This window comes from Thermobia domestica, chromosome 15 (genome assembly GCF_964235325.1).
Source record: "Thermobia domestica chromosome 15, izTheDome1.hap1.1, whole genome shotgun sequence".
Taxonomy (NCBI): Eukaryota; Metazoa; Arthropoda; class Insecta; order Zygentoma; family Lepismatidae; genus Thermobia; species Thermobia domestica.
In genome coordinates this window covers 80,362,054-80,382,495 of record NC_137468.1, presented here as the reverse complement: position 1 = coordinate 80,382,495, position 20,442 = coordinate 80,362,054, and the positions used below count along the sequence as shown (strand labels likewise).

The 20,442-nt window shown below is 34.6% G+C and overlaps 1 protein-coding gene across 1 annotated transcript in view; it reads left to right on the top strand.

The window, feature by feature from the left end:
• Positions 1 to 20,442, top strand: part of LOC145671107 (protein gooseberry-neuro-like) — a 161,962-nt gene that overhangs the window by 63,388 nt on the left and 78,132 nt on the right. Inside the window, exon 3 of the mRNA XM_081739888.1 lies at positions 93 to 199. Coding sequence (XP_081596014.1) covers positions 93 to 199 — 107 coding nt within the window. The remainder of the gene's footprint in view (positions 1 to 92; positions 200 to 20,442) is intronic.

Here is a 20,442-nt window from a genome sequence, read left to right as displayed (position 1 = left end):
GTAATATTTTGTGATATTCAGTAAAGATATATAATTTAAACAGCTATAACATAATTTATTATTTCGTTCAAACTTATTTTTTTTCTTACTAGGTTGATAAAAGATGGATTGTGTGATAGAAGCAATGCGCCATCGGTCAGCGCCATCTCTCGATTATTACGAGGACGAGACGGAGAAGATGATAAGAAAGTCAATGATGGTAAGTGTAATAAGAATCTAAGTCCAATTGTTCGTAATCCTAATTGCAAACTTTATTCTATTTAAAGGTGTTCATATGATCATACTTAATATAGATTAACACATGCTAGTTCAGTTACCCTTTAAACATATGTATTCATGTATTCAATTTAAAGACAACCACAGAAGATCTTAACAGAATCTCAAACTCATCGAAAGTCATTTACGTTTAATAAAACGGGCATAATGGCGTTAAAATTAAGGATGAAAATAATTTGGGCAAGGGCGTTCATCAGGGGGGCAAGGTGGGGCGCTTGCCCCCCTAGAGGAAATTGTACTTAGAATATCGAAAACCCAATAGAATTTTTACATTAATTACAGCAAAATTAGAAACTATATTTGAAACGTCGCTTACAGTTGCCCCCCTCCTTGGAAACCACAACATGGGCGCCCTTGAATGTGGGGGACATTTTCCTAGTAATTTTGATGCTTTCAATACATAAAATTTTGTTATAGAAGAATGCTTTCCACCAAAATAGTAATATTGTCGATTTATTTTTTTTTTATGTCATTTAGTCAAAAAAATTTCGAGTTCTATAGGTCTACAAAATTTTAAATTCTTACGGTAAAATGTGGACCCTTTCCTACTCCCACGTTCTACTCCATGACAATTTAACGAGGATATTTTGACAGCAGATTTTTCAGTGATTGTTTGTAATTCTACCGAAGAATTTCACAATGTATGTATGAATTTGTTTAGGCTATTATGAACTATAATATCACGTATTTTAGAGCGAAATATTAGTTGAATATTCTTAAAATCATAACCTATATAATAAATTAGTTGGGAATAGTATGTTCAACATGATTTCTTGTGAAGCATATACGAATAATATTGCTTTTCACAAGGACCAATCAGCCATCTCGACCCACCTGCCTGACTACCATGACAACAACAATGTTGCCAAGACCCGTGATCACTGTTGCATGCAACAACCAATCATCGAGCTTTTATTATTTGTATCTAACAGAGCGGGACAGCCATTTTAAATCATGACAACAAAACCAGTAGATACTCTCCTATATAGCTACTATTGCACAATCAGTAAAGCCACAACGAACTTTATATATATATATTCCACAGACAAAAACGAAAACAGAACGAAAGAAACGAGAAATAGAAATATCTGTTCATGAACCGGAAAAAAAGTGAGAAGAGAAGTAAAAAAAATTGAAGATAACAACAAAAACCTAAACTAGAAAAAAGAAAATGTGATGAAATGTGAAGCAAATTCCTATGCGAAATAAGCATTTTTTCCCTCTATTTTCTTAAAAAAAAATGTAAACTAAAGATAGAAGAAAAAGCAAATATACCACATTTCTAACATAAATAACTCTATAGATAACAGAAAACTTCTTTTTTTAAATATGGAAAAGCCAGCTTCCTGGTTCTATTTTAATATCTTCAGTACTAGCGTGGTTTTCAAAAAATAAATGTATGGTGAAATCAGGTAAACTCGTTACAAAGTTGTTTATTGACCGGAAGTGATGAAAGGTACTGTATGTTTTATGAATGAGAAATCCAGTTGAACCATTCTGGAATACATGAAACATGATTTAATGAAACATATATAAGAAAAGTTAAGTGTACATCAAACTTTGTAGGGCTATACAGTATTCATTCTGGTTGGAAAAAAGAAAACTTAGCAACGTATTTGAGCTGGGAAATACTGTGCTATGAACTTGTGATTACTGCTGTTGACAGGGGTGTGTAGATTATTCATACTGAATAACCCGAACATGTTAATACATACAGCGACGTGTAAACGTATTGTCCTTAATAACTATCTGTTACTTCTAATTTTCCAAACTGTAGGTCTCTTAAGAGTCTTCATCCCGGCGAAATTAAAATACCGCTAATTTTACAGTAATTATGTGATATCTTCAAATAGATAAAAGATAATTGAAATGTGGAACAAGAGCGCCCTAGACAATATTATTTTGCGTGAGGTACCGTTATCACAAGTCAACTAGTGGCTTTCCGTTTTCAGATGTTTAGAAACTCGAAAATAAATGCCGATTTTCAAAATGGCTCGAAATCGAAAGCAGATAAGTGAGTCGTGATAACGGTTTCTCATGTAAAATAATATTGCCTAGGGCGCTCTTGTTCCACATTTCGATTATCTTTTATCTATTTGTAGATATCACATAATTAACTTACTGTAAAATTAGCGGTATTTTAATTTCGCCGGGATGAAGACTCTTAAGTATTTTTGGGGCATTCTAATTCCAACTAAACATAATACCAACGCTTGTAATGACAAAAAGGGAAGATACTTATAAATATAATAGTAACTACACTAAAATACTGGAATACCTATTATAACGCTATTTTAAATAACGCGTTTTTTTATTACTCATGTTTACGAACCATAAATTTGCCAATTTTAAATTTTAAAAATAACCAAATAAACCCAATAAATAGCAGGCATTCCTGTATTAGATGGAAACACTATATGAATCAACACGAACATTTTCTTGGTGATATGAATATTATAATAACTACAAGTGAAGAGTGGGGACAATGTGGGTTCAGTGGTAAAACTTTTATCTCTGGTGCGAAGAGTTCTTGGTTCAATCCAAGGAATGTGAGCATGTTCGTCGGTTTCCTCGTTCATTCCCTTTCCTCCCACACTCTCATTCCGTCAAATTCCTTTCATAATAATTCACTTTCATTAACCATCCGTTCCCTTTAGCCTACAGGATTTATTTAATAGTGGGACTTCAGTTTTTCATTTTTCATTTTTTTTTTTATTGAAGAAATACGTTTTCCCATACTTACATGTTTCAAAGAATTTTCTGTATTATAATTCTAAATTTTTATGATAAACAAATTCAATTAAAACCACGGGCGCCTGAATGAGGGGGCAGGGTGGGGCTCGTGCCCCCCTGGTTCACGAAAATGTATGCATAATATAGGAAACCACGTATATTAAATACCGGAAATACCATAAGTAATATAGCAACTATGTAGATGCCCCACCTAACCCCCCCCCAGAAAATTTTCTTCGGTCACCCCTGATTAAAACCCATTATAAATAGAGATAGTCGTTGGCGTACGTAAATAGATCGTTCCAGTCAAGGCTTTTTGGATAAATCTGAATGTATATTCTGTAAGACTTATTTTTTACTATGACCTAAGATTTGCCGTAGACGCGTATGAAAAAAATACGAGAAAAAAAAATAAAATGCAAAATGTTGTTTAATGCTATGGCAAAATTCAATCACATAATATGCTTTATAAATATCGAGTACAGAACGTTAGTATTCTTACAATACCAATGGGTCGTTTGGCAACCCACTTCCTAAATGAAAAGAAACGATCGGGAAATTATCAACAAAAGTAATCAAACGCAGTGTCAAAAATGTTCTTGTCCCGTTTTATTGTTTTGAAAAATCTTTATGGGTTGAAATATATATCAATAACAAATCTTGAAAAACAAATGGCAGCACATCTACTAATGTAAATTTTGTCGGAAAATTCATAAGCTTACAAAATTATTTTTGGTGAAATCTTTGCTCATAGATCAAAACAAACACATAATACAAATTCTCGGTATCAGTTACTTAGACATTTATGTTATACTTGGAAAGTGATGAGTAGACTAAAACAGCGGTTTCCAACCTTTTTGCTGACCATATACTTTACTGAACGCCCACGACCAGAGATGGCGTGGGTCAATGAAAACTTGACCCATCACCCACCGTGATCCATGACTCACTGGACCCACGACCCACCGTGACACACTTTGCCCCACAACCCACCTAAACCCATCGTCATCAACTCTGACTCATGATCCACGCACACTGAGAAAAATCCGTTCTCCGGACAGTGGTATATTGTACAAATATACGGAATCCCTTTGCATACTACAGAAATCAGTACGGAGCATACGTTAACCGTATGCTGCATAGGCACTGACCTTAGATGTTACATCATGTTGTAGCCGCCCCTTCACATTGCCGGGTCACGACTATTAACATCACCAAGGCAACACGAGACGGTTCCAAATAGATTTAGAATTTATGTTGGCCTGGATATCGATAGGTACGCTGCCAAGTCCCCTGGTCGTGGTGCGTAGCAATGTGGAAGTGATTGGTACTATTCGGATGGTCTTCTGAAATACTGATGACTATTAGATATAGCTGAAATGGCAGTTAACAGTTGATCAATATCACAGAAAAGAACACTAGGATGATGGATGGGAATGAAGTGCGTATGACTATAGCGCCTCATAATACATGTCTCAATCAGGTCTTACAATTAATTATTTGCCACAGACGTGAAGTCTTCAAAGAGAACAATACGCTACAGACGAAATAGACAGGGCTCTATAGGCACCATGTGGCTAACTATTGCAGCGTTGCCTCGAATATTTAGTTTCACCGTGACTATTATAGTATCCTGATTGACACGCATTTGCGATTAGCGTTAAGCTATGCTATACGGCCGCATCCACCATCATTACGCTTCACCACTATAGACCAGATATGCTATCATCTGCCAAGCACAGCTACGGTACCTATTTTTACCTACGACAGAGAAGTACGACGTATTCAGGTGATAAACTATTGTTAGGGATCCTAACTGTCTACTCGTACATGTTACTCATATTTATATCTCCTTCAGTAAAATATAAATATTATAATATAAAATTTCACAGTGCAGATGCACCAAATGATTTAACACTATTCCTGTAATAATATTATGTATTCTTTTTCACCTAGTTTCAATTAATAAGCATCAATAACAATCTTCATGACAGGAACTTAATACATCAAACAATCTATTTTTTTTAGTACCTTCTGTATCTACTACTTTTCTTCTTCTTCTTACAGAACATTTCATAAAGGCTTTAGTTTTCATTGAAAGCACACGTTTTGTATATTAAATTGACCATAGATAAAATATTAAAATGTATAATTATTTTGTTATATAATTTCGATCAATATTAAAATAGAAAATTTAAATTTTATTACATAGTTCATTATTCCGAATCTACAAGCTTACTAACAAATTGAACGTCTAGATATAAATAATCTTTGAAACAACGACGAAATCGATCAAATAAACAAACTATTTCAAACTTTCTTTGGATTTCATATAGGCAGATAACACGGGAGTTGACAAATTTAATTTTTTATTACAGCATAAAATATACTGTTAGGACCATGTGCCAATATGGTCCGTTACAATGTCGTTGCAGGATGTCTGACATCCAACAGTTTTCCGTATATCACATGCATATACTTATGTTACCTTCGTGAGTTATATGTTATATACGTCCATTTGTGTGTGAGATCCTGACCGCTTACATTGTTTCATACGGAAAGTAAGTATAGATGGAACACTTATACAGAAAGTATTATAAAACATGCGTTTTCAGTTATACGTCTGCTGTATGTTAAGTCCAAAAACTACAGGAATTACGCATATAAGCTATCTTTTTAAGTACGACACCTACAATTTATTTTCTCAGTGTACAATACCGGTGGATCTGACCTGAGAAAGGAAGAAAAATGGAGGGCTTAAAAGTAAAAAGTAGACAAATTCACCATTGTTGACAAATGCAGTGAGCAGAGTAGGTTGGTGGGTCACAGTGGGTCATGGTGGATCGGTGGCTCAGAGTGGGTTATGGTGGGTGGTGTGTCACGTCCTGTTGACCCACGGCCCATTGACCAACACCATCTCTGCCCAAGACATTGCAATACAGTTGTTTGATTTTTAATAATAATAATAATAATAATAATAATAATAATAATAATAATAATAATAATAATAATGTATTTTAAGTTTCCATAAAATAGTGAATATTTTTACCGCCGCTGGAGGCGTTGACGTACAATTTATCCCAAAATCATTTTCCTTGATTATTAAATAATTCATAATTTATATTCTAAAATTTCGCGACACTCCTTATAGGACTACGCGCCACATCGGTTGGGAACACTTTCCTAACTTTGACAAGCCAGATGGCACATATTCAGTTGGTGCACATACTCGTAGTACCATTATTTATGACTTTACAGAGTGAAGTTTGCTCCCTCTTAATTCAGATAGCTTCCTAATTACTCCCTATCTGGAATGAATGCCAAAAATATTTACCAAACAAGAAAGACAAAAAAAAAAAAAAAAAGTAATGTACGTACTGTACCTTTTATTTTAAACAAAATTAATATAATTAAAAAACAAATAATAAAAATATACCATCAATATATATATATATGTATACAAATAAATATAAAACACTATATTTCTACATTCTTGTATACGCTCTGCAGACTTTTTTGTTGGAAAAATATTTTACAAAATATATATCACATAAAAGAAATATTTTTCTTCGCTCTGATAATTATTGCAACATTGCTTTAGAAAATTTAAAAAAAAATTGTAAGGCACATATTAATGTTTTTCTTGCATTTATAGAAAAATAACTACGTTATAGCGTTCTTGCTGCTCAATATATATATATATATATATATATATATATATATATATATATAGAGAGAGAGAGAGAGAGAGAGAGAGAGAGAGAGAGAGGGAGAAATTTAAAAAATGTATTACTACTGCAGTGGTTCACGTATTACCGTGGTTTATTGCAAAGCAGAAATCAGAAACGCTTGCCATATGAAGACTACTAGAGCAGCCTATATGCTCCATAAAACACTGATCGCAAATCATTTAACTTACGATTTCTGTAAAGTATAAAACTTCTCTGTGGATTATTATTGCTGGTATATGTAGAACGCGTTTAAAACATATAAACATGGTTTGTTGTATGTAGGTGTATTATGAGTTGATAAGGTTCGGTGTCCGTGCAAGCAAAATTTACTACTATTACTACTATTCTCACCGGAAACACTTTCTGATTGGCTAGAAGCTTTTTCTGACAAAACTGATCACGCTTTAACAAACAAACACATAGCTATAGTCTTATAAACCACGTATGTTTTATTATGTATGTATATGTTATATTCGTATTAATTACCTCCTGCAGTCGCGATGTTCCATCACCAAGTCAAACATAGACTGTTACTAACGACGCTTCTTATTGGTTACGAACTGACGAATTTTTTCAGCAAGTAATAATAACATTAAGATCTTTTTATATATACTTGGTGGCCAGCGAAGCTATAATAATATTCTTGGTTTGCTCCATTTTGCCACTGTGTGCCGCACAAGAAGAAGTGACAACAAGATTTCTATTGGTTAAACGTTCTTGCATGTACTTCAAATAAAAATATACACATTTAAAACAAAGAATTGGACATTTGTCCATTTTTTGGTTTATTTGGAGTTTAAGATCTAGCATCAGGATTATACAAGATTAGCTTTTACATTGAATGTTTAATCCAAACCACATAAGCTTCCACCTGGAATTAATCTACTGCCCGAATAACAAGTTTTTTTTTTTTTAAGTATTGTTATGGGGACAGTATTCCCATAATTGTCTTCCACAAGAATATTCTAGTGAAAATATTATTGCCATATTCCACTTCCACAGGAATATTATAATGGAAATACAGTATTATTCTCATAATCGTCTTCTACAAGAATATCATAGTAATGACAGTATTTCTATATCATCTTTCAATAAGAATATTATGCTGCAGATAGTATTGTCACAATCCTCTTCCATGGAGATAGTTTTGCATGATTCTATTCCACAAGAACATCATAGTGAAAATAGTATTGCCATAATCATCTTCCACAAGAATATTATGGTGGAGATAGTTCTGACATTATAATATTCCAGAAGATATCGTAGTGGAGACAGTATACCATAATCATTTTCCACAAGAATATTATGGTGACATAGTATTGTCATAATTATTTTTTCCATATTACCCGATTGGAAATAGTTTTACCATAATTCTATTCCACACGAGTATGATAATGGAAATATTACCATAATTATCTTCCACAGGAATATTTTAGTGAAAATAGTATTGCTATAATTACCTTCTACAAGAATATGGTAGAGATGGTATTGCCATAATACTTTTCCACTAGAATATTATAACGGAATTATTGCTGCCATATTTTTTTCCATAAGGATATTATAATGAAGCTTACAGGGTTTGTATGATAAGTAATGAGACCAGGTCTGGAAACATTGTTTTATTGATCTGATCTGTACAGGGACTTAAAAGCTTTCGAAGTACTCTCCTCTTGCGTCGATGCACTTCTGCAATCGATGTTTCCACGCTGCAAACGCCCCCTGGAAGTCAGCAGCCGGCATGTCCTTTAGAAATGTGGTCACGGCTGCTTGGATGGCTGTGACGTCTGCAAAACGGGTTCCTTTCAAGCGTGGCTTCAGCTTCGGGAAGAGGAAGAAGTCGGCCGGGCTCACATCTGGGCTGTAGGGTGGTTGTGGAAGGACTTCCACCCCAATCCGGGTCAAAAAGGAGGTCACTAAGAAGGCGGTGTGGGCAGGGGCATTGTCGTGATGCAACTTCCACCGGCTAGCGATCGCCGGTCTTTTCCGCTTGACGCTCCTGTGCAGTCTCTCAAGGACTTGTTTGTAGAAGGCGGCGTTGACGGCTTGTCCTTGGGGTACAAACTCCTTGTGGACCACCCCCACATTGTCAAAAAAAACAATCAACATTGTTTTCACCTTTGACTTCGACATTCTGGCCTTCTTGGGGCGCGGGGACGCAGGAGTGTGCCACTCCGCGCTTTGACGTTTCGTTTCAGGGTCGTACTGGAACACCCACGACTCGTCACCTGTTATGACGTCATCTTCAAAGTTAGGGTCACTGTTCATGAGGTTCAACAGTTCCTGACAACAATCAACACGTCGTTGCTTTTGTTCGTCAGTCAACACTCGCGGCACCAGTTTCGCACAGATTTTTCTCATTCCCAATTGTTCCGTCACAATCTTGTGCACTGTTGTGTGGTTCATATCGAGTTCATCAGCAATCAATCTCAACGATAATCGACGGTCTGAGTTCAGGAGATCCCTCACTTTTGCCACAGTTTCGTCCGTAGTCACTGTTGTCGGGCGTCCAGCCCTCTCCAGATCCTCAACGCTTTCCCGGCCGTTCCGGAACGCACTGTGCCAACGAAACACCTGGGCTTTGGATAGGGCTTCCTCTTTGTAGGCCTCCGTGATGAGAGAAAGCGTCTGAGTAGCCGTTTTCCCCAGGCGAACGCAAAATTTGATCGCATAACGCTGTTCGATGGAACCCTCCATGTTTGTTGATTTTCCGCCGTGACAAGAATGTTCACAAGGGTTTTGTCCAAGGCTTGTCCGCGCTCCACTAAGGCTCGGAGCCAACTGACGCGCGGTGCGTTGCTTTGCTCGGACCCCCCCCCTACATCCTCCATCACCGACAAACCCGCTCCAGCGACACGCGCGCCGCGGCGCGGCGAGTCTCATTACTTATCATACAGACCTTGTATATACAACTAATAATGCTCCACAAACAACTTGTACTGTAGAAGTACCTACTAATTTGATAGATTTTAGATATTTGTGCAAGTAATTCAAAGTTTAGAAGTTTTACTTGTATTCTACAATTTGTACAGCTCAATGTTACATACATTTACTTTCACATTTTATACATGATACCCTTACACGATTAGTTTACAACTTGTAAAGGTTAACCATATAAAGTTTATTTGTATAACTTATTCAGAGCAACTTTTCTGATTTTATTTGTACAAGTGTATAAAAAGCCAATAATAAAGGTTTTGCTTACGCAACTTGTTTAGGGAAATCAACTTTAAGGATTTTATTATACAATTGTTGCAGGCTAGCGTTACAAGTTGCAGGCTAGCGTACACTTCTTACAAATTAAACTTAATGATTTTGTATGAAATATCCAAGTTTACAGACTTTTTTACGTATGTGATTTAATACTAACTTTACAGGTTTTGCCTACACGACTTGTAACAGGTAAACTTTATTTGTACAAGTGTAAAAGACAACTTTAGAGGCTTAAGAAGGCCCTTCACGGCGAAATTAAAATACCGCTAATTTTACAGTAATTATGATATATCTTGAAATAAATATAAGATAGTCGAAAAATGAAACAAGAGCTCGCTAGACAATATTGTACATGTGATACCATTATCACGACTCACTTATCTGCTTTCGATTTTCGACCATTTAAAAAATCGGCATTTATTTTCGCATTTTTAAATGGCTGCAAACTGATAACGACTCGCGATGACGGTACCTCATTCAAAATAGTATTGTCTAGCGCGCTCTTGTTCCACATTTCGATTATCTTTGATCTATTTGAAGGTATCACATAATTACTGTAAAATTCGCAGTATTTTAATTTCACATTGATTAGGTCTCTTAAGCTGTGCTACTTGCACAGGTCAAATTTACAGATTTACCAAAATAAAAAAAGATAATTAATCACAGGCTTTTGCTTTACAAATGGCAGTTCTTTGCCGCTTAATAATAATTTGATCTTTTTAAGTGTAAGCTAATTGCTTTCCCAAATAACATAGACCAAGTTGGTCATTTTAATGCGACTAGTGTAACGTCTAATTATTGTGAATTCGCACGTCCCTTACTGAGCATTAAAACCACCGACACACACAAGCACCGCCATTTTTATGTTGGTATTCTGCAGGGTCCATTGCTACTGCTTCATGTATGGATTTCGTTGGGCTTTTAAAACCTTGTGTCGGGTAGCTTTGTTTCGCCAAAAATGACCGGATGAAATACCAAAGAAAGGCTGTTCTAGAGTTAAAAAAAAAGGAAAGAGAGAAAATGCATATTTAAAATAAAGCGAAAGTTAACGAAAAAATATACAAGGGACCGTGTAGGAGGCAAGTAATAAAAAAGGTGTTACGATGTTAGTATTTTATTAATATTTTTTGTTGTTATTTTGAAAGGAATTTAAAATGTACACAGAAGAGAACAGTGGATCGTTCTAAAATCTTACTGGTTAGTGACCCTTTACTTTGGAGACTTTGTTATCCGGATATGCGTTGCGGTGAACTTAGTGTGCGAAACAAATAAATAAAAACTTCACAAAGGTTTTAATTCGTACACTTCTCCATTTTCTAAAAGTGTTTTTTTCCTTTGTCGTAATGATACCACTACTACCATAATCTTTGAAAGAATTTTTACAAAACTATATATATTTATACCTGGAACAGAGCTGAGCTGAGAAAGGAAAAGGTATAGTGTTTAGCGTTAACTTCGACATGGATATAAATCCGTATAATTCTGCATATTAGAATTATAGAGCGGGGGTTAATATGTCGGAGTGGTCATAAACGAACACAAATTTGGAACGGTATATTAAGCGATACGGAGCATATTAGTAAAGGGTCACAATATTGACCTGATGACCCTTGACCAAGTTTTTTTTTTCATAAAGTTTACGCTGTTTCTGTATCAAGTTACTTCAAAAGAATACGCCATTATATTGTCCCTCTGTTCTGGCACAAATTAATGTTTTATTATAGTTTTTAAAATATACTTTTTTTTTTTTTTTTTTGCCGTATGCTGCGGAGGCTTTACTGTTGGGATCAATTATTTTTGTTTCAAAAATCCAAATAATCGTACAATATTATCGAAGACATTCAGAAAACACTGAATTTAGTAGAATTCTAAAAGCATCGAATCTCATGGTTGACTGGATTGTTAATCAAACCCGGGTTCTCGTATAATCTTCATCTTATGATTTGAGAAAAAAAATATTGTTTTTACCATTGAGTTTAAAATTTACAAGTATTGATGAGTGGATATGTTGGTTTGCGATCTGAAAGTAAAAAATTAAACCTTGGAGAATGACGCTTGCAAATTAGAGCAATTACATTGAGAAAAATCCATTATTCGGACAGCGGTGTATATTGTACAAGTATACGGAATCCTTATATTTATTACGGAAATCAGTACGGAGTATACATTATCCATATGCTACATGCTCTTCCCGTGTAGATGTTACATCATGCCATTGCAAGATGTATGACATCTAACAATCTTCCGTATATTACATACATCAGCTATATGTTACATACGTCTATCTGTATGTGAAATCCTGACCGCCTATATACAGTTCTTTCGTTCGTACGGAAAATACGTTTATTCAGAACACATACAGAAAATACGCATAAAATATATTTTTTCAGTTATACGTTTGCTGTACGTTAAGTACAAAAACTATAGAATTTACACATGCAACCACGTTTTTACATACGCCACATATGTTTTCTTTCTCAGTGTAGTTTTGTTCAAATATTTATAATTTGTTACGTTACTTTTTAAGAGAAATGTTCCCAAAAAAAGTTTGATTAAGTATCATCCATTGTTTTGGATTCCATCGTGAATTCAGAATATTGAAGCAAAATCACAGGCATTGTATTAACATAAAATTTTATCACTGATTTTACCACTGATACCACTGATAGGTAAGTATTGATTTAAATACGTACATAGTAGAAACATCAGTATAATGAAATTTTGGAGAGTTTCGAAATTATTTTGTTGTAATGAAATAAGTTAGCTTTCAACAACTCACCTATTGTTATGTCTACATTACTTCAACATGAATTTACAAACAAAAAATGTGAAATGCATAATAAAACAATAACAGCGTGTAAGTGTAGCAACATAAAGTATAGTCTTGCAGCATTTATTAATCCACTAATTGTGTAACTGTTTGTTTCAAATAAAGGTACGTGCTTATACCATTCTTAATGGGTAATATTACGTTACAATGAGCATATTATGCATAATGAAATCAAATCCTTAATAATTGAAGTTTATTTTAATATTTTATAATAAGAGAGAATTTATTTTGCTTGGCTACGACTTAATTCCTTATTTCTCGCATTGGAGGGTGTACAAAGCTTATACGTGGGTCATTCAATATATGACTCACGAACTTGACCTCAAAATATATGGTAGGATAAAAACCATCCATGACTGTCTCGATTTACAACGTGACATGGAAAATATTGCTAATTGGTGTTCTCTTAACAAACTTAATGTAAACATAAACAAATGTAACATTTTATCGTTTACCAGAAACAAAAGTCAAATAGAGTTTGATTACTCAATGAATCAGATCTTACTAAATAGATTAAATTCAGTCAGAGATCTTGGAGTTATATTTGATACGAAACTGACATTTAATAACCATATAGAGAACATAGTTAACGAATCTTTCAAGATGTTAGGGTTCATAATTAGAATTGGAAAGGAATTTAACAATAGTACTACACTAACAAAAATGTATTATGCCTATGTGCGATCAAAACTGGAATATGCTGCTGTGATTTGGAACCCATCACAACAGCAATACAGACACCAACTGGAAAAGGTCCAATCTAAATTTATCAAATACTTGACGTACAAGACAACTGGAATCTATCCATATTATGAAAATTATCTAACATTAATAGACAACTTCTGTATCCCTACACTTGAACAAAGGCGAAATGTGACAGATTTGATTTTTCTCCATAAAATAGTACAAAACGAATTTAATTGTACAGATCTCATATCAACATTAAATTTTCATGTCCCAACACTTAAAACTCGTGCTAATAACTCTGGTCTGTTTTATTGCAAAAAAGCAAGGACCAACGTATTATTGAAATCACCAATTTGGAGAATGTGTTCTACTTATAACAAAATATGTATCAAACACAAAGAAATTGACATCTGCAATATGAACTCTATGTTTAAGAAAACTATTGTAAATGTATTATGTAATACACCAACACTATAATTGGGCTTATGCCTGTTGTGTTGATGGCAAATAAATAAATAAATAATAAATAAATATAAATTTCCCTAAGCTGTAAAATATTTATTTCTTAAGGTTCATTTGTATGCTATACATACATGTAAAGGCGGGTTCTTCCTCACCTCTCCACCTAATCCCCATTGAGATTCAGGCATTTGTCTCACTGTTGCATCGATTTGTCCAAACTTTCTGCGAATTCTTTACATTCCGCTTCATGGAGACCAGGTCGCTTATGTCGAACTTGAACTCTTTTTTAGGGAAACGTAATTCGACTTAAGCAACCGGTGTCGTCCTAGTTGCGACAATCTTATGTGCGACAGGAACTGTTAACTGTCCTATGAGCGACCGATTCGATCTGTTAACTGGCCTGTGGGTCACCGATTCGTTCATATTAAGAATGGCGTTGATTCGGAATAGCTAATCAGATGTAAGGGATCTCAAATGCTGTATTTTATTATTGAAATATTTTTCGTATTTTATTCATAGAGTCTTAGAAAGTCAAAAAAGTAGATAGTTTGCGAAACTCTTATACGTTTAACTTTTCCAAAAGGAAATATATTGCTTTCCTTAGTGAGTAATTAGATATGAATTAAATTAAGTACAGAAAGCAGAGCTTTCGAAGAAAGGGGATATTACAATTGGATTTTAATATTTAATTACATAGGAATGCACTTTTCATGGAAATAACTCTGTTGTCTCGCTAAGTTATTTGATATGTTTTATGTCAAATCTAACTCAAAATTAAGATAAGCTTTATTTGCACTTACAGTTGAGGGTAAATATATTTGACGAACAGTATCACTGATACGTACATTTTTCTTAGAAAGGTTCTTCGGACACTAATAACGCCAGAGGCAAACATATTTTACAAAAGGAAATCTTATCATCTTCCATAATCTTATTGTAATGAATCGGTCGCTCATTGGACAGATAACAGTTCCTGTCGCTAATAAGACTGTCGCTTTTAGGACTAATTCAACCAACCTGGTCTCTACTTCTTGACAATAACGCCTACCCCCACTCTCCATACAGTCTCAATTTAGCGCCGAGTTACTTTCATCTTTTTCCAGTGTTAAAGTCAGCATTGCAAGGTGAACGTTTTGAAACAAGACGAAGAAGTAAAGCAGAATGTGAAGAGAGTGCTAAATAGCCATAGCTTTGATTGTTTGCAAAAAGCTGTGGGTAAATTGGAGCAACGGCAAGAAAATGCCTGAATTTCAATGGGAATTATGTGGAGAGGTAAAGAAGGACTTACATACACATGTATGTATAGTATTTTTAAAAAATAAATGTTTTCCAGCTTAGGGAAACATATATATATATTGAACGACCCACATATAAAGTAGTAACGCTAATTGTAACTAACAACTCGCTATCTTGCTTTAACCGTTCATGTACACTCATGTCCAAAATTATTGTTGCATGTCTATAAATATGTTGTAGTAGGAATATAATTTGATAACAAATTCGCCCGGTATTTCTTATAATGTTAGTACGTGTACAATCAGCAAAGACATGTATGTGGCAAATTTCATGTCAAAAGAGCAGTACATAAGAACAATAAAACGAAAATAAAATTTTCTTGTCCACTTAGTAACATTTTATTTTACTCATATTTCGTATTTATAATTCTTTTCCTATGAAATTTAACACAAATATACATTTTTCGATTCTACACTTAGTAAAAGTATTAAAAGTACCCTGCAAAGTCATCATCAAGTTATATTCTTACAAGAAGACAGTTAGATATGCCACAATAATTTTGGACATGAGTGTACATATACGAGAAATGGTCTATATCATCTGAATAATAAAATAATGTAATAAGAACAACATTTATATTATAAAATGATGAATTTCAATATATTTTATATATTTAAAAAAATAAAGTTAAATACAAACAAAAAGACGAAATTTTCATTCAGTATCCTGAGAGTTCGTAATTCATTAAAATGAAATGTATATATATTAACGTACATTGAACAGGAAAAAGGGAAGACGCGTGCAAATAATTTTACAATTGTGAACATTTTGTTGTTCAAGCGTTCGTTACAGCGATATTTTACTGTGATAACGGTAGCCTATTTCATATCGTGACTAATTTTCCAGATCATGCACGAGTCGCCACTGAAACATTATATTACCGAAAAATTAGTAGCAAGAGTTTGTGATGACAGTGTCAAAATAAACGTAAACATTTCTTTCCGGTTCTTATTAAAACATCATATGAACATTTGAAAAGTCAACTGCTTACTGAGTGGGGAGAAAAAGGAAGTGTTTAGTATGTTTTGTGGTGAAATAAAATAGGCCTGTCGGACGACTCAAGAAGACATGTTGAAGGAGCTATCTGTCACCAAATGAAAACTGTCTTCTTCCCATTCCGTGGTGTATAGTTTGTCTGGGCACACATCCAACAATACATCAGAACCAGCTGATAAACTACACAACAAGCACCCCACTTAAAAACAGAAAAGAATTTTTGCTTCTGGAATGTCTGCAATAGATTTGGACACCTTATCCTTTTCGGCTGGAAAGGTTTGCTTGCTCATGGTATTACGGTACTTTACCATTCTATATAGTTTTTGTTCCACCGCACATACCGCGTGCGTGTATATCTAGTTGATGGAGGGGAGGAAAGTATACATACGGACATGACATCTGTTGTTTTTGGTTGAGAAACAACGTTCCAAAGGGAATGGGGGAGAAAAAAAACTGAGGTCGTTCAGGTTGATGCAAGTCAAAAACTTAGCCGACAGTTCTTAGTTCTAGTATTGCCAACCCGCCCATAAAAGAAGTTCAGGGAAAATTGCTCATCTTGAAATGTTCTACAATATTATTGGTGGTTAACGAAAAATATATCCAAAGATGAAACAAATACCAATCGATAAATCTTGTTAAGCTGAACAAAATGCTATACATGCGCATAAAATCTCATGCGTAGTTTTCCAAAAAAAAAATGGAGAAATTTGTAAACATAAAAATTGTGCTATACGAGAACCATGTCATTCATTGAGGTGCCTCTTCAATATAATGCTAAAAGACAACAGTACATAGAATGAATGATTAATGTAATTTACTCTTAAATTTTAACTAACTAACTAGCTTTGTGACCTATACACCTGGAGGTTCAATGCGCGTTCACAAAAAGCTCTCAATTGACTTGTATCCTTAGCAAACTGGATCCAGTTTCTACTGTGCGTTCTTATATTTGCGAAGATCCATCTTAATATTGTCCTCCCATCTGCGCCTAGGTCTTCCTAATGGTTGTTTCCCGATTGGATTCTCAGTTAAAACTCTGAAAGCGTCCCTACTTTTTTTTTCCGTTCTGGCTACATGATCTGCCCACCGGAGCCTCCTAGATTTGATGACCTTAACAATGTTTGGTAAACGGTATAAATTATGCAATTTCTCATTATGAAGTTTTCCCGCCATTCCCGATTGCCGTTCCTCTTGGGTCCGAATATTCGTCTCGGGATTTTATTCTCGAAATACTTTCAGTCTGCGTTCTTCCTTCAGAGTAAGCGATCATGTTTCTCAACCATATAGCACAATAAGTATGATTAAGTCTCAAATTTCTCGACAGAATTCACGAAGACAAAAGATTTTGTTCCTTGCTTTCAGTCGACATAAAATTTCTTCGTGAATATGGTTTTGGTCTGTTAGCATTGATCTTAGATATACATATATAAGTGCTTACATTTTAACGTATGTTTAGCTAAGATAGTGTCCAAATATGTGACATATATCAATAGATAGCTCAGATCAAGCTGAACAAAATAACGCACGTGAGGGTAAAATCTCATGTATAGTTTTCTAGTAAATCGAAAAGAAGAAAAAAACAAACTTTGTGGCGCTAGATAGTACGTCCTTCGTTGCCAATGATAGTGGGCAATCTTTATTTTGTTAGAAGAAATAGTGATTTATTTGGCACTGGGTATACTTATAGCAAATATAACTGTTAGTTAACTACCAAAGTGTTGTTTGTCATTTTCCTAACGGTGCCGCACATACTTCCTACTATTTACTCAAATACTAATTGAAATGTTTACGAATACGTTCCAGATTTTTTTAACAAAATTACCGCAGATAAGGTATTGTTGAAGGAGTTACTCGGGTTTGATTATAGCGTTCCGTTCAGTGGTAAGGTTATATGACATGAACCTACAGCTTAAAAGGCCCATCACGGCGAAATTAAAATACCGCTAATTTTGCAGTAATTATGTGATGTCTTCAAATGGATAAAAGTTAATCGAAAAGTGGAACAAGAGCTCCCTAGACAATATTATTTTACATGAGATACCGTTATCACGATTCACTTGTCTGCTTTCGATTTCTAGCCATTTAGAAAATCGGCATTTATTTTCGCGTTTCTGTATGGCTGCAAACGGAAAGCTACTAGGTGACTCGAGATAACGATACCTCATGCAAAATAATATTGTCTAGTGCGCTCTTGTTCCATATTTCGATGATCTTTTATCTATTTGAAGATATTACGTAATTACTGTAAAATTAGCAGTATTTTAATTTCGCAGTAATGGAGCCTCTTAACGTGAAATCCGAAACAACATGAGCCCTCACCGGGAAGAAAATCCGGGTCTCTCACTCCAAATTGAAGGAATTATAAGTTGTTAATAATTGGGGGTAAGATGACTAAATTTATTTATATTACACATTAAAGTTTGTTTCTGTATTTTGATAAGTTATGAATAGAGGTAGAAAATTTAGAAAGAAAGATTTGGAAAAAAATGCGACAATTTTGTTTAGAAAAAGATACTCAAAAAGGCGCGATTTTTTTAAAATTTGAAAACAGTACCAGAAGTAGGTATATAAATCATATATAAAGGCTCAAAATTCACTGATGTATTAAAAAGTGCCTAAAACAACTTCCACAACGCAAAGTTACAAGTCCAGAAAAATGTTAAAATAGAGAACACTTCAATTTGTTTTTAAATTCTATTTTCGTCTAGGCTGCATCTCTGATCATTAAATAAATATGTTTATGTAGAAAAGAACTCAACAATACCGATTGGTAATAGCACTGATTTTGTCAGTTTCATGACACTTCCCTTTGTTTCCTATTCAATATCCTTCACCTAACGGAATTACACTGAAGCAAAACTAAGGGTGATGCCGCATGCATTCAGCTGTTTCTTGTTTAATTATTACTCATTTGTTCAATCAAAATATTCGGCTCGTATATTAAGTGAATATATACAGATTTCGCCTGGATGTTTATGCAACCCTACAACTTGATATGTTTTGCGGTTTGCATAATATTGTAGATTTTTTTGGATTATGTAAGATAGAAATAAAATATGAAAAAAGTGTCAAAATAAATTTTGAGAAGTGCAAAAGGTGCCTTCATTCAAGAAAAAGTGTTTATTTAATATTTGCTTTGCAAGACATGTTAGTTTGGTTATTTTAGTAACAACAACAATAACAATAGTAATTAATTAATTATTAAAAATTAAAAGAAATTAAGGTGCAGCATCTGAAATTCGTAGCTCTAGTTAGCTCTATGTCATATTAGATCAAAGATGATGTTTAATATCTGCACATCCTTTAATTTCTTGCTCATTAATTTCGGAGTATTATATACGGGGACTTACTTTTCTGTTTTATTTGAAATGAACTGGAATGTTTATAATTTTATTTCACTGACTTCTCAAACTGAAGCTCTTCCCGGCGGGAGCTCATGTGGTTCGGATTCCACGTTAATCAGTAGGTCCACGTCTCATATAGCCTCGCTGCTGAAAGGGACACTAAACTAAAATCAACTCAACTCAACTCAAACTGAAGCTCACAAATATACCAGTTTAGCCGGGACAATCCTGGATTTACATAATCTGTCTCCCTAAAAATTGGTGAAAACTTCAAATGTTCCAGTTTTTGTTCAAACCGTAAGTGTATATCGTTCATGGGATTTTTTTTAAATCAGCTTTTGTTACTCATGGGTACCCAAATGTGTCTGAGAGATAACATCAAAATGTGTTTGCATTGGGACAGTATTTGCTAAAGGGTATTACTTGAACAAGAGTGATGTAAGTTCAAAAGCTCTCGGGAAGAAACGAGCGGGACAACTCGGAGGAGGGGAAAGAGTTCTCTCACGAAGTACGCATGGAAGAAATAATAATCATAAATCACATACTTACTTTAGCTTGTACGGACACCCAATTGAAGTTTATCATATTACTTCAGGGGATCAGTGGTAGAGCGTTCACTTCTGCTGCATGGGGTCCTTGGTTCGATCCCAGCTCGCGCCAAGTGAACTTTGTGGTGGACAAACACCGTGTGCGTGGGTTTACTCGGGGTTCTCTCGTTTCCTCCCACTTTCTTCATTCCATCATTTCATTCATTTCTCATCATGACCGTGTCCTTCAGCCTAACCGGCATAACCGTGCGACGTAAAATTTAAAACATTTCATTTCATTTAATATTCAATAAATATCATGATATTAGCAACACTGTTCCACCCTTGCG